This window comes from Ziziphus jujuba, chromosome 2, assembly GCF_031755915.1.
Source record: "Ziziphus jujuba cultivar Dongzao chromosome 2, ASM3175591v1".
In the NCBI taxonomy this organism is placed as follows: domain Eukaryota; kingdom Viridiplantae; phylum Streptophyta; class Magnoliopsida; order Rosales; family Rhamnaceae; genus Ziziphus; species Ziziphus jujuba.
This window is the reverse complement of record NC_083380.1, coordinates 26,056,885-26,072,297: the sequence shown is the minus strand read 5'-3', so window position 1 is coordinate 26,072,297 and position 15,413 is coordinate 26,056,885. Positions and strand designations below refer to the sequence as shown.

General features: G+C 37.4%; 1 protein-coding gene across 1 annotated transcript; it reads left to right on the top strand.

The window, feature by feature from the left end:
- Positions 1–291: 291 nt before the first annotated feature.
- LOC107419219 (transcription factor MYB106-like) lies at positions 292–3,110 on the top strand. The gene is made up of 3 exons (XM_016027959.4): positions 292–506; positions 655–784; positions 1,510–3,110. The coding sequence occupies exons 1-3, from the start codon at positions 374–376 to the stop codon at positions 2,270–2,272; spliced, it is 1,026 nt and encodes a 341-aa protein (XP_015883445.1). The 5' UTR covers positions 292–373; the 3' UTR covers positions 2,273–3,110.
- The last annotated feature ends 12,303 nt before the right edge of the window (positions 3,111–15,413 follow it).

Sequence of the window (15,413 nt, the reverse complement as noted above, 5' to 3'; positions counted from 1 at the left end):
AAATGTTTTTAATGCAAAAATTCAATGTGTAATATTATCATAGTAAATTGCAATTACCCAAAAGTGAAGGATCAAGGTATATATTAGAGCCTCAAATGGCTATAAATCCAATATATAACAGCCATGTTTGCCATAAATAACCAGCAAAATCCAATGTTACAAATTGAAAAAGAAGGGCACTTTCGTTATTCTCCCCATAATTTTAAGTGAATCCATTTCTTTAGCCCATATAAGTAAGAGGTGGTAGCTTTGCCCATTTCTCTTTATAACTGGCCTGACCTTCTCATTTATATTACTATCTTCTTTCTGCTTCTTCATATAAATAATATTGCTCTGTAACTTTGATAGTCTTGTTTGTTTCTTGGCCATCGATATGGGAAAATCGCAATGCTGGGATGAAGCAGGATTGAAGAGAGGTCCATGGACTCCTGAAGAGGACCAAAAGCTCTTAGCTTATATTCAACAACATGGCCATGGAAGCTGGCGTTCCTTGCCCCAGAAAGCTGGTATATACATATATATGTATTTTATTTCGGTTTTCGGAAGCTCATTTCATTGTCAAACATGAACTTAGATATATATACACGTTCATATGTGGGCCATGTTCATGGGTTGGTTCTTATATATGTTGGAACTTTTGGGATATTTCTGTAGGTCTTCAACGATGTGGGAAAAGCTGCAGATTGCGATGGACAAACTATCTTCGACCTGATATCAAGAGGGGAAATTTTAGTTTGCAAGAAGACCAAACCATCATTCAACTCCACGCTCTGCTTGGCAACAGGTAATTAAATAAAGTTTCAACTTAAGTTAAATATATATCATAATATATATAGATGTGTTTAAGGTATTTTAATAATCTTCTTCATGTTTGTTTCCCAAATGGGTCGCAGAAAAGTTGCAAAGTTTGAAAAGTCTGAGGCTTTAAATGCTTTTGGTATGCATATATTTTGCTATTTTTCCTTGCTAGTTCTCTTTCTCCAATTGTTTTAGATTCTCATTTATCATCCATCCAACTAGTTTTATTAACAATCTGTCTCTCTTTAAAATTGTTTATGCATGCTTAAACAGTTGTCATTTTATACACATACACTTATACACACACATACATATATACATTTATATGATTCTTCACTTATCTAGGAATCCTAGACAATTTTCTTCTTTTTTTTATTTTTTTTATTTATTTTTTTTGGTTTTTCGTAGTTCATCCTATTACTAGTAATAAAGCAATCGAAAGTACTCTATTATTGATAATAAGATGAATTCTGGATAAAAGTTTAACCGAGAGATTTCTAAATAAGAGAACTGCGTACATATGATGCATGGAATGAATATATATACATAGACATATGTATGTATGAGATATATGTATGTATGAAATCTTATGTAAGTATCCCATTTTTTTGGCTTTTTGATTGCTTTAAATATTAAAATTTAAAAATGTATTTAAAATTTATATGAATCCATATCTAATATTATATATACATATATAATATATATCTCCAGGTGGTCAGCCATTGCCGGCCACCTACCAAAGAGAACAGACAATGAGATAAAGAACTACTGGAACACACATCTCAAGAAACGACTATCCAAGATGGGAATAGACCCTGTAACGCACAAGCTCAAAACGGCGATTCTAAGCTCTGCCACCGGAGATTCGAAAAACTTGTCAAATCTCAGCCATGTTGCTCAGTGGGAAAAAGCTAGACTCCAAGCCGAAGCTAGACTTGTCAAAGAAGCAAAATCTCGGAACCAAAACGAGCTAGATTATTCCTTAGAAACACAAGCTCAAATACTAAAAGAGCTCAATAATAATAATAATAGTGGTCATAGTACTAAATTTGCGAGACCTAGATGCCTCGACATATTACGAGCTTGGCAGAGCTTACTGCCCAATCAGTACGATGGTATTCTAAGCTGTGGTGGTATTAGTAACATTAACTTCTTAAACAGCACACCCACACTGACTAACATGGGCACCATGGATTTCAATGGAGTAACAGGCCAATGTGGAAGTGAACTTGATGAGGTATTTGAAGCTCTGAATCCTAATAATGCAGGCTTTGAAGAAGCAGCTGATGATCATGGTGATGTTGATATTGATGATGGTGACGTCAGCGATACTTGGATCACACAAATTTCCAATAGTACAGAAAATTATGTTGGGATTTCAAAAGGGATTTGGGAAAATAATGACGATCATCATGATCATGAAATCAACAATAAATATTTTAATAATGATGTGCTCAAATTTCTAAGTTTTTAGTATGTCCATCGTAACATCTAAGTCCTAGATTAGTTTCTCGTGTTAATGTGTGTGAGAGAGGCAAAAAAATTACAAATAAAAATATGAAAAAGAGTGAGTTTTGAATTTGGTTGTTGGACCGTTATGTTATGTAATTTTAATAGGACTAGCTTCTTTTACAAAAAAGGAAAAAAAAAAAAATTTGCTTTCTTGTGACTTTAGATAGCCAGCTGGCCTTTTTCTCTTAAATAAATAGATATGTTAGAGATCTCTTTAACACATTTACTATGTGTTATGTAAAAGTGTTGTATATTAATAGTTGGGGGAAGGTTTAATTGCGGATGATGAAATTGGGGAACTACGTCATATATCCCATGTGGTATTAATATCTCTTGCTTTGGATCCTCTACCAATCATAAATGTTCTTTTATGAACCATAAATGTTATTTACTTTATTTTATTTTTTCTATCTTTTTAACCCCAGCAATTTTTTATTTTCGTACAGATAGAAATCTGCAGCCAAATCAGATTGAAAACAAGAGCAAGAAGTAGTTGATTTTGTCGGCTTTACTTTTTGCTCGAAGAGAAGAAAGAGGGAAAAGAAGATGATAAGTTCTTTTCACAGTTCCAAAATAACTTTATACAATTCCATTTATTATCAATTTACCAAAACATTCATATCTTCTTCTCTTGTCCTTAGGTTTAGCCTAGCCTAGCTTTCCCCATTGCACCCACAGCCACTAGCAGCAGGAGGAATCCCTGGTAGTTTGCTGCAAGGTCAGGTCGCCGACCTATGGCAAGCCTCCAGCGGTTCTCTACTATTGGTGGGTGCTGGTTCTTGTGGGAGGCAATTTAAATTTCTAAAAAAATGTTTGAATTGTTTTTGGAAAAGGACAATTAAACTACCACTCATCTCCAACAATAGACTTCCAAGAATGTTTGAATTTTCCATTTGATGATTGTAAAAAATATATAAGAATATATATGTATATACATGTGAATATGTTAAATAAACTTATAAAAAAAATACAGGAAATAAATAAAAATAAATTAGGAACCTATATCTTTAGATTTGATCTGCTCGTTGAACAATTTGTCTAAGGCCTGTATGATACCACAGTGTTCTTAAGACTATTTCCGTCCCATCAGTACGGGCGTTTTTCGACGGTTGTCTTCCAAGATACAACGGATTCTCGAGCTTTCAAACAAAGCACCTTCGAAGTTTTCCCTTCGAACTTTCAGAGTACCTTTGCTTTACCACACTATACGAGGAAAACTATTTTTCTCTATATTCTTTCCAAAAGTCACGTGAGGGAGTGAAAAAACCAAAACTCTTTCTCTTTTCTTTTCAAAATTCCTTTTTGTCTAAAATCATTCCTTTTTTCAAATTCCAAAACCATAATACATTAAAGCAAGCCCAATTAACACAACTAAAGCCTTTTAAAACCAAAATCATTCACACCAATCTATTGCAAATAAGTTACAATCCCCCACATGAATAATTTGACTACTTAGACTATGCAAGACTCTGATGGTAAAGTTCTGAAGTTGGAACCTACATAGGATAGGTAGATGTTACTTTTTGAATCTTCCCTTGTGAGACTATATCTTCATTATTGACTAATGGTAGATGCGATATATTTAAATCATTTCGTCGTTTGTGTAAATGATAACATAGTTCACACAGATTCCTTCCTGGTAAATTTTAGTTCTCACTGATGTGTTCAGTTGGGCCTTGAACACCTGTCTAGTTGTAACAGCCCAATCCACCCGCATGAAATATTGTCCGCTTTGGGCCCAGCCCGCACGGTTTTAAAAGGCCTCTCAAAGGAAAGGTATCCACATCCTCTTATAAGGCATGCTTCGTTCCCCTTTCCAACCGATGTGGGATCTCACAATCCACCCTCCTTGGGGCCCAACGTCCTCGCTGGCACACCGATCCGGGTCCGGCTCTGATACCATCTATAACAGCCCAGTCCAACCGTATGAGATATTGTCCGCTTTGGGCCCAGCCCACACGGTTTTAAAAGGCCTCTCAAGGGGAACAAAGCATGCCTTAAAAGAGGGTGTGGATACCTTTTCCTTGAGAGGCCTTTTAAAACCATGCGGGCTAGGCCCAAAGCGAATAATATCTCATGAGGGTGGATTGGGTTGTTACAGATGGTATCAGAGCAAGACCCGGATCGGTGTGCCAGCGAGGACGCTGGGACCCAAGGGGGGTGGATTGTGAGATCCCACATCGGTTGGAAAAGGGAACAAAGCATGCCTTATAAGAGGGTGTGGATACATTTCCCTTGAGAGGCCTTTTAAAACCGTTCCGGCTGGGCCCAAAGCGGACAATATCGCATGCAGGTGGACTGGGCTGTTACATAGTTCTACGAGAGTTTCTATAGACTTGCACCCTTAACAATTCTCCTTTGAAGTGGCCACTCTTCTCTCTCACATAAGTGTTTCCTATTTCCAATGCATCAGCATAACTATGCATAGATTACCACGCACACACTTGTAGGAATCATTAAAAGCATACTTTATGCTTAACCTCTTTCTATCACTTTCATCATAGGAATGGGTAGAGGATTAACCCCCCCACAGTGATCCATATTAGTTTTTACAATTGCGTTGTTCTATTGAACCTAGATCTTGAAATCTCCAGTCAACTAGGTTAGGTTTCCATTGTATCGACTTTACTCACCGGCTTCAATCTCATTCCCCTTAATGATTTCTCAACTAATTCTCTATTTAACCTTTTGGTTAGTGGATCCGCTATGTTATCTTTTGACTTTACATAGTCTATTGATATAATTTCAGTTGAGATTAATTGTTTAATGGAATTTTATCTACAATGAATACGTCTAGACTTTCCATTTTACATGACATTTTGTACCCTGCCAATCGCAAATTAACTATCACAATGTATACTTATTGCTGGCACAATTTTAGGCCACCTTGGAATATCCTCCAAGAATTGGCATAGCCATTCTACCTCTTCACCATATTTATCTAATATGATGAACTCAGATTCCATCGTGGATTGAGCTATCACAGTTTGTTTTGAGGACTTCCATATTACGGCTGCACCCGCTAATATGAATACATAGCCACTAGTGGACTTTGAATATTTTATATCTGATATCCAATTTGCATCACTGTACCTTTCTAATACAGCAGGATATCTAGAATAGTGCAGTCCGTATTCATGAGTATATCATAAGTACCTACTCTAACGATTCCTTTCCAATGATCATCATTTGGATTACTCATGTATCTACGCAGTCTACTTATAGCATAGGCTAAGGCTGGTCTTGTATAATTTATCAAGTACATCAAACTTTCAATCACCCTTGCGTATTCCACTTAAGATACACTCTCTCCTTTATTCTTGGATAAGTGTAAACTCACATCTATGGTGTTCTGGCTATATTAGTATCGTCTTTATTAAAACTAGTCAGTATTTTATCTACATAATGCGTTTGACTAAGAATGATTCCATTTAAAGTCCTCGTGATTTTCATTCCTAAAATTACATAAGCAAGCCCCATATCTTTCATGTCAAATCTAGATTTTAATATGGCTTTCGTAGTTTGGACTATATTGTCGTCACTACCCACAATGTTTATGTCATCTATATACAAATAAAGAATGACATATCCATTCTCTTTATCTTTTACATAAATACATTTGTCACACTCATTTACTTTAAACCCATCACTAAGCATGGCACTATCAATTTTTTTATGCCATTACTTCGGAGCTTGTTTAAGCCCATACAAAGACTTCACCAATCTAGAAACTTTCTTTTCTTGTCCTGGAGTGGAGAAACCCTTGGGTTGCTCCATGTAGATCTCTTCATCAAAATTTCCATTAAGAAAGGCTGTTTTCACATCCATTTGATGTGCCTCGAGATCCCATAATGCAGCGATTACCAATACCATTCTTATGGAATTTATTCTCATCACTGTAAGTATCAAAATAATCAAGTCCTTCTTGTTGTTTGTATCTCTTAATTACAAGACTTGCCTTGTATTTTTCTATTGTTCTATTGTTCTATTTGCTTTCATCTTCCTTTTAAAAATCCATTTGTAACTCAAAGGTTTACAACTTGGAAGAAAATCTATTAACTCCCAAGTATGATCTGCAAGAAAGAAGCTATCTCACTTTTCACAGCTTCTTTCCATAAATTCCCTTCAGGAGAATTTATAGCCTCTTGGAAACTTTAAGGTTCACTTTTTTACATATAAGTAAGAAAATCCAGACCGTAGGATTTTTCCGTTCTTACTCTTTTAGTATGTCTAAGCTTAACTTCAGTCTCAACATCAGTTTCTTGTTCATGATTACTTTCATTGATAGTATCATAAGTTTGTTTCGACGAACTCGGTCCTTCTTCCACTTTATACAGAAAAATATGTTCAAAAAATGATGCATTTTTTTATTCCATTATCGTATTTTTGTGTATATCAGGAATTTCTAACCTATACATGAGAAACCGATATGCACTACTATGTTGTGCATATCCTATGAAGATGCAATCAATTGTTTTAGTACTTATCTACACTCTCTTTGGAGTTGGTACCACAACTTTGGTTAGACACCCCCATACTCGTAAGTAATTATAGAAAGGTTGTCTTCCTTTCCATGATTCATAGGGTGTCTTTACTTGGTGTCAGGACCCGTCCAGAATTCCTTCCCCGGAACCCTAGACAGCCCTGATCCCAGGGAAACCCTACCGAACCCTCCAACGGAAAATCCGGCAGAGCCTCCCCTAAGGGATTTACTTACCACAAATTACCTGCACTGAAAACACACTTCTAACAACATCCCCTTATTCCTCCCACAGACTACAAATTGGTTCCACAAATTTCAGCACTTCAATAAAAATACAGTAATCCAGTGCAATACAAATACATAAATGTCCCATACAGTATACAGAGCTTTATGAAATACTACAAAGTATAGAATACAGCAAGAGTGAAAGAAATATTACAACTGCAGTAAAAGAAGAACAAGGTACTGCACGAACTAAAACAGCGAGGAAGATCAAGTCCGCTCCGAGTGAACACCGACAACCTGGTACCTAGAGGAACGGAATTTAAGAGTGTGAGATGCTAATCATCTCAGTGAGCGACCCTACTACTATACAATATAATACCACGGTAATAGGTATATAAATAATAATTATTTGGAAATAATATTTTCTCTCAAAACCCTTACAATTCTCTCAGTTGGAAAGGTTCCCCTTTTAAAACATTTTCACAAAACCGTTATTCATATTCCCCGAAAACCAAGACATCAAATAAATATCCGAACAGTAATAATTAATTTTAAATCCAATACAGTTTTAAAACATTTTATTTTTAAAACACAGTTCTGAAAATCATTTGATGCACCCACTATATACCAGTGGCGCCAACAGTACCCAGCGTCCCAAGGTACCGCAAGACAGGAGGTTATAGAAAGAAACCGGCATACGGTCGCATGGCGTCCCACTGCGCCGCTGCTAACCTGGTGTCCCGGCCATGGGGGGTGGCCACCCTCTCCGATGGCATCCACAGGACACCCTCATAATATCACCTGCGCGCTACTCACACCTACCTGCGCGCTAATCATATCCATGTGCACAATATCCATACCACATAATCAGAACACCAGTACGTGCACGGTGCATCTAAAAATCATAAAATCCACAAATTTAAATTATAAAACAAATTTCATATTTTTCATAAGTATAGCGGGCATAATCCATCCGCTTGAACCGGGAAATTCTCCACAATTTCTTTATAAACAATACCATAAGTTCCATGATTTTCAAATCCACCAATTCAAATATCCACATTTTTCCAAGTATAAATAATTCTCGAAATATGATAATCAAATCTCAAAATATTCCATGGGCATATTTTATAAAAATTGAAATCACCAACCTAACCAAATATTTTCCTTGAAATATTTGAAAATCAAATCGTGCCCAATTTACCATTAAAACCACACCAATTTCAAAATCCTCAAAACCATAAAATAATTTCACATGGCATAAATTGGTGAAATGCACATTTTCTTAAATCCGATAAATTCACAATAATTTCCACAATAAATCAAATAAATATTTGGCACATAAAAAAAATTAAATTCCAAATATTTAAATCACACATAATATATTCATCAATTAAATTCCCCAAAATTAATTTGAAGGTGGGTCACTCACCTGAAGCACGCAATTAACCCACGATCCACTACGGGATCAATTCTACGACTCACCGGTGCTCCTAGAACAAAATTCACAGACAGTCAAATAAATTAATATTTTAATCGAGTAAATAATACCCGGTACCCGGGGGGTCAAAACACAAACGATATCTAGAATTTACGAGTTATATACCGAATCGAAGCTCGAGTGATGCTGATCACAGATTCGGTCTCAATTTCCAAGGATCGTACCCGACGGGGTTTGAATTTCACCGGGAAGCTTTTCGGGTTTCGGCTCCACAATTCTCCCAAACCGTCGCGAATTGGCGGAAACGGATGCCGGATTCGGGTTCAGGAGGTCGAATACAGCAGACTGGAGCCGGCTGGAAAACTGGATACTCACCAAAACAGTACTTTCCGGCAAGCCGTCGCGGTCACCGGCAACCGTCGCCGGCGGCGGCGCGTGCGGTGGCTGTTGGTCGTGAAATTTTGCAAACTTGTAGATCGTGAGGAGAGCAATCCAACGGGACCGGCGGTGAGCAAAACGGAGGTCGGACAGCTGAGAAATCACCGTTTGAAGATTTCCGGCCCCTCGCCGAAAAACGCACCGATCCCGGCGCGTCGGTGGTCCGATGGCCGTGATTTTTGGTGGGTCAGCCGGACTTGAGGAGAGGATCAAGGCTAGCTGGCGCGTGTGGCCGGAAAAGGGTCGATTTGCGGTGGCCGGCGATGGAGGGGTAAAACTCGCCGCCGATCTTCGGAGGTCCGATCCGGGCGCGTCCGGCGGCCGTTCGCCATGAAATTTGGAGGTTTTGCCGGAAATGAGGAGGGGAAACTTTCTGTTCGGGGCATGTACAGTAACTCGGCCGGAACAGTTGAACAATTCCAGTGGCCGGCAGATCCTCTCTCTCTCTTTCTCTCTCCTCTCTCTCTTTCTCTCTCTTCCCCGAGAGTTTTAACAAATAAAAACCCCTGCGTGACACTGTTCATGCCATGTGGACCAATCAGAAGCTGACACGTGGCACCACTGTGCACTTAAGCCAGATATATTAAAATAATGCGGTATCCAGCGAATTTCAAACGTCCATAACTTTTTAACCAAACGTCCGATTTACGCGTGCCGCTAGTCTATGAACTCGTATCGACGAGTACTTTATGACCATACAAGAGTCAATATAAAATTACATCTCAAGAAAAAGTCAACTCCTGGCACCTTTTGGACAGTTTGAACTTCAACTTGTTTTGCCCATAACTTTCAAACCGTAGCTCCGTTTTCAACGTGCTACCAGTCTACGAACTTGTGCCAATGTGTACTTCGTAACGGTGCCTCAGTCAACCTAGAATTCTGACCGGGTCAAAAAGTCAACTTTTGACCCTTTGGTCAACGGTCAAAGTCAAAGTCAACGGTCACCTCGGTCAACGTGCAAAAATTCCGACATGGTTCGGGACGGGGTGTTACACTTGGTCCTTCCGGGGCACTTTACTTAAAAGGTTGTTTGCTGAACAAACAGTTTCCCCCCATAAGTTCTGAGGTATTCCAGAATTTATCAACATTGCATTCATTATTTCTTTCAAAGTTCTATTTTTCCGTTCAGCCACACTATTTGATTGTGGCGAATATGGTGGAGTAACTTTATGTATAATTCCATGTTGGGCACAATACTCTCCAAATTGAGTAACATACTTCCCACCACGATCACTTCTGATCACTTTAACTTTTCTGTTGAGTTGATTCTCAACTTCCATTTTATAAAGAATATATTTCTCTATTGCGTCATCCTTGCTCTTAAACAAATACACATAGCAATATTTTGTGCTATCATCAATAAAAGTGATTAAATATTTATTACCACCTCTAGTCGGTTCGAATTTTAAATCACATATATCGCTATGTATTAAATCCAAAGGTTCATTATTTCTTTCAATAGTTTGATACGATAATCTCGTTGATTTTTCCTCTACACAAGTTTTACATTTATGTTTGGAGTCAATTTCAAAGATTTTTCCTCTACACAAGTTTTATATTTTTATGTTTGGAGTCAATTTCAAACGTGGGATTATAATTCAAGTTAATTAATCTCCATAGAGAATTACAATTAACAAGACCTAGTAGTTGGTGGTGCATCTTCAGTCAGGAACGTCGCAAAGCCCTATGTAGCCAAGTAGAACAACATCTTTTATTGCCACCTCTTGAAATTTGCTCTATCGAACTTCTCAGGTCTCTCTACATAATTTGCAAGAGGAGGCACTTGAAACACAAGAGTCTGATTTAGCACTTGTTCAACGGGCACATCTCCACTTGTTATTTTCTATCTCAACAAACTAATTATAACTATTTCCAATAGGAGAACACAAAAGAAAAATGTGATTTTTTAGGGTTTCTATATACACCACAAAATGTCTGTATACACCAACAAAAATTACTGTATAAACCCATAAAATTATTGTATACAATCAAAAAATGGCTTTATGCACCCATTAACTAACATCATAAATTACACAATCATGACATCATCATTTAGTCACTGCCATGTGTCATTGTCACTGACGTAACGTTGGCACGTGGCACCACATGCCGATGTGCCACATTGCCATATCATCACCATGCTGACTTGTCATGCACCCTGTCATCATGGTGCTAACGTGTCACCACTGCCACATCATCACCTCGTTGATGTGGTAGACATCATGCTAATGTGGCACCACGATCACATCATCACAAGCTGATGTGGCTCTCCGACATGTCACAAAGGGTAAAACCACATGGCCTGTAATGGATTTAACACATGGTGCATTCTCTAACAGACATGTGTCATGCGACAAAGGCAACACGTGTCACCTGTAACAGGTAGATACGTGGCATCTCCTTAGCGCAACACATGGCTTGTGCCAGAGCCCAACACGTGTCACCTGTCATAGGTGGACAAGTGCCACTTTTGAGCCCACCGCACGTGGCACTACGACTAGGCAACATGTGGCCTCGCAACTGTGTGACACATGGCCTCGCCACCATGCGCTACATGACCTTGCCACTGTGCCCCATTCGTCGTCACCTCATGGTGAGCCCATAATCAATTGAGCTAGATTCTGGTCTAAGCTTGGGTCTGGGGTTGAACAGTAACCTGTTCTAACTATGACTAGGCTTTAGAACATGGCAAGGTCCATCATACTTTAAAATTCAAGCCCTCCAACCCAAAAGACTACCCATCCCCATTTCTTCGATCCATCTTCAACCTCAACTGGGTCGATTTTGACCCATTTTCCTAGTAAATGGGTTAGTCGCCCCGGTTTCAATATTTCAACCAGTTTTTACTGTTTCGGTGACTAAAAAAATGTCGGAAAAGCACCAAAAAATTCATAATATTATGGGCAAGCTAATTTCTGGAAAAACTTTTGATAAAACAAAAATTAATACATACTGACCTACAATATTATACACGGTTTCTTCAAAACATAATTTTTTTTTTTAACCGAAACACACAAAACTTAAAATAAAAAACATATACAGGAACACAACTCCACAAATACAAACAAATAAAATCATGGGCAAGTAAATTTTATGGGAATAAATTTTATACAAAAAACAAAAAGCATATACTCACAAAATTAAAGCCATGGGAAATTTTCCTTACTAAAAATACAGATCCAAAACATCTGAAAACCCATCCACACGTATATATACATATATAAACGGGATTAGTCGTAAGATTGTAAAAAAATATATAAGAATATATATGTATATACATGTGGATATGTTAAATAAAATTATAAACAAAATACAGGAAATAAATAAAAATAAATTAGGAACCTGTATCCTTGGATTTGATATGCTCTTTGAATAATCTGTCCGAGGCCTGTGTGGTACCACAGTGTCCCTAAGACTATTCCCATCCCATCGGTGTACGTGTTTTTTGACGGTCGTCTCCCAGAATACAATGGTTTCTCGAGCTCTCGGACACAACATCTTTGAAGCTTTCCCTTCGAACTTTTAGAGTATCTTTGCTTTACCACACTATGCAAGAAAAACTATTTTTCTCTATATTTTTTCCAATACTCACGTGAGGGAGTGAAAAAACCAAAACTCTTTCTCTTTTCTTTTTAAAACTCCTTTTTGTCTAAAACCATTCCTTTTTTCAAATTCCAAAATAGTAATACATTAAAGCAAGCCCAATTAGAGCAATTAAAGCCCATTGAAACCAAAATCATTCACACCAATTTATTGCAAATACGTTACAATGACAACACACATTTTCCCTCTGTAAACAATTATATCATCGTGATCAATGTTTTGATTACGTACAAGGTTAGGTCAAGATCTCCATTCATGGTGAAACCAAACATGTCAGGTTTAGTTTCTTCAACCCTTACCAAATATCTGTTCAAAGGAGGAGACCTCCTTGTTGAATGAAGATGAAGGGTTTGGGTTCTAAGACAAAAGAATCAATGGTAGTGTATAAGTTAGGAAATTTGAGAAGAGAAGGAGAAAGTAAGGATATTTTAGTAAATTAATAATATAGGGACTGTATAAAGTTAAATTAATAGTGCAACTAGAATTTCTCAAAGAAGATAGATATGAAGAAAACATTTCTTACTTGTATTTATTTTTTTTTCTTTTCTTTTTGTTTTCTTTGCTTCTTCTTCTTTTTCTTTTTTTTTTCCCCTGAAAATGGAGTTTTATAGACCAAAAGAGATAAGTAAAACAGAGAGTTTACCATAGGATGAGAGGCTAGCACTGAGGCCCCTCTCCTGATCCATAGTTATATATAACAAAAGAAGGCTCACAAAGTAAATAGGTATAAAACCTCCATCATATGAATATTTAAACCCATTGACATAAAAACATGAGCAACTTGGTTAGCAGACTTAAGGACTTATGAAAAGGAAGCCAAAGAAGAATTTAACAAAAGCTTTATGTCATACAAAAAAACCTTACCAATCCAATACAAGTCATATATTCCCTTGGAATTCAGCTTATCATACAAAAAAATCTCAACATCTCTATTGCAAATAATGAACTTTCACCGCTCATCCTTAGCTAACCCTAGAGCCTGGTAGATAGCACAGAGCTTTGCTACATCAAGGATATCAATTGCAACTTCTTTCGAAAGAATTTTGAGAACTGAACCTTTGTGGTTCCTAGCAAAAATACCAACCACAATAGGCTAATGGTTATAGAGGTTAGAGTTCACAAGCAAGCCAGGTCACAATTGGTTTATCGAGTTTAGCCCAACAATCCATAACACCCACCACATGTAGAGGATGGAGACCAACCAATAGGTCCAATGTATGTTTGCCATGACATAGGCTGAAGCATTATCTACTCCCATCAAAGCGAGAGGTACTCTGAATATTTTTGGTACTGATGCACTTGTTCTTATTGATTCAGGAGTAATACACATTCTTTTTCTCATGAGAATTTATCACCCTAGTTGAACTAACATTAATTCCTTTAGAGTGTCAACTAGAAATCTCAACACCTGTAGCAGAGTTTCTATAGCTTACACAAATGCTCAAAATGAGTCTTTTCTATACCAAGGGCCTAGTAGTAGAAGTAGATTTAATCTTGCTAAATCTCTACAGGCATGGATTGACTTGTTGCAAATCGTACTTCTGTAGACTATTACCAGAAAGAGAAGACTTTATGGTGACCAGGTTTACCAGAAATGGTATTCTATAGAGAACACTGGAGACACTCATCAGGTTTGATTTCTGCCTTTACTATAAAACATACACTTAATAAAGGGTGTAACAAGCTTTTTACTCACATGATCGATACATGAGTTAATTAAGATTAGAAGACATGTGCATAGTCAGAGACTCTTCAGATGTGTTTTCTGACGAACAACCAAGGTTACCTCCAAAAGAGAAATCGATTTCACTATCGACATGGTTTCGAGCACTCCTCCTATTTCTTTGTTGCCTTATCAGATGGCTTCGAAAAAATTAAAGGAATTTAAAGCACTATTGTAAGAACTAGTGGATAAAGAATTTATTAGGTCTAGTGTTTCACCTTAGGGAGCACCAGTTCTATTTGTAAAAAATAAGGATGGTAACTTAAGGCTATGTATCTACTACAAACAACTAAAACAAGGTTACTATCCCAAAAAAAAAATCCTTGGAATATGTTTGACCAACTTCATGGTGTAATGGTATTCTCTAAGATTAATTTAAGGTCTGGATACCATCAATTTAAGAATTAGGGAATCAAACATTCTTAAGACTACCTTAAGGACTTGATATGGGCATTATGAGTTTCTAATGATATCATTTGGACTTACCAATGCTCCAGCGGGCTTCATGGATTTAGTGAATTGAGTATTTCGCCCATACTTGTATCGTTTTATTATTGTGTTCATAGCTGACATTTTGGTTTATTCGAAAAGCACGGAAGAGCATGCGAAGCATTTGAAGAGAGTATTGCAAACTCTAAAGACAACGTCAACTATATGCTAAGTTTACCAAATGCAAACTTTGGCTAGATAGGGTGGGACACCTCGGACACATAATCTCTATAGATGGTACTTACATGGATCTCGAGAAAGTGAAAGCAACATTAAACTAGGGACACCCTATTACAGTGACCAAAATGTAGAGATTTTTTTATTTAGCAGGGTACTACATCTGTTTCATCAAAAGGTTTTCAAAGATAGCAAGACCACTCCACTATCTAACCTAAAAGGGAGTCAAGTTTGAGTGGACCAACAAGTGTGAAAAGAGCTTTTAGGAGTTAAAACGAAAGTTGACATCAACTCTTCTTTTAACTTTACCAAAAGGAAATAAGGGGTTCGAGGTTTACTATGATGCATCCCATCAAGGACTTGGCTATGTTATGATGTAGAATCGAAGGGTAGTTTCTTACGCTTCAAGGCAATTAAAGAAGCATAAGTTGAATTACCCTACACATGACTTAGAGCTCGCTGCAGTGGTGTTCATGTTAAAGACTTAGAAGCACTACCTATATAGAGCTACTTGTCAGATCTAA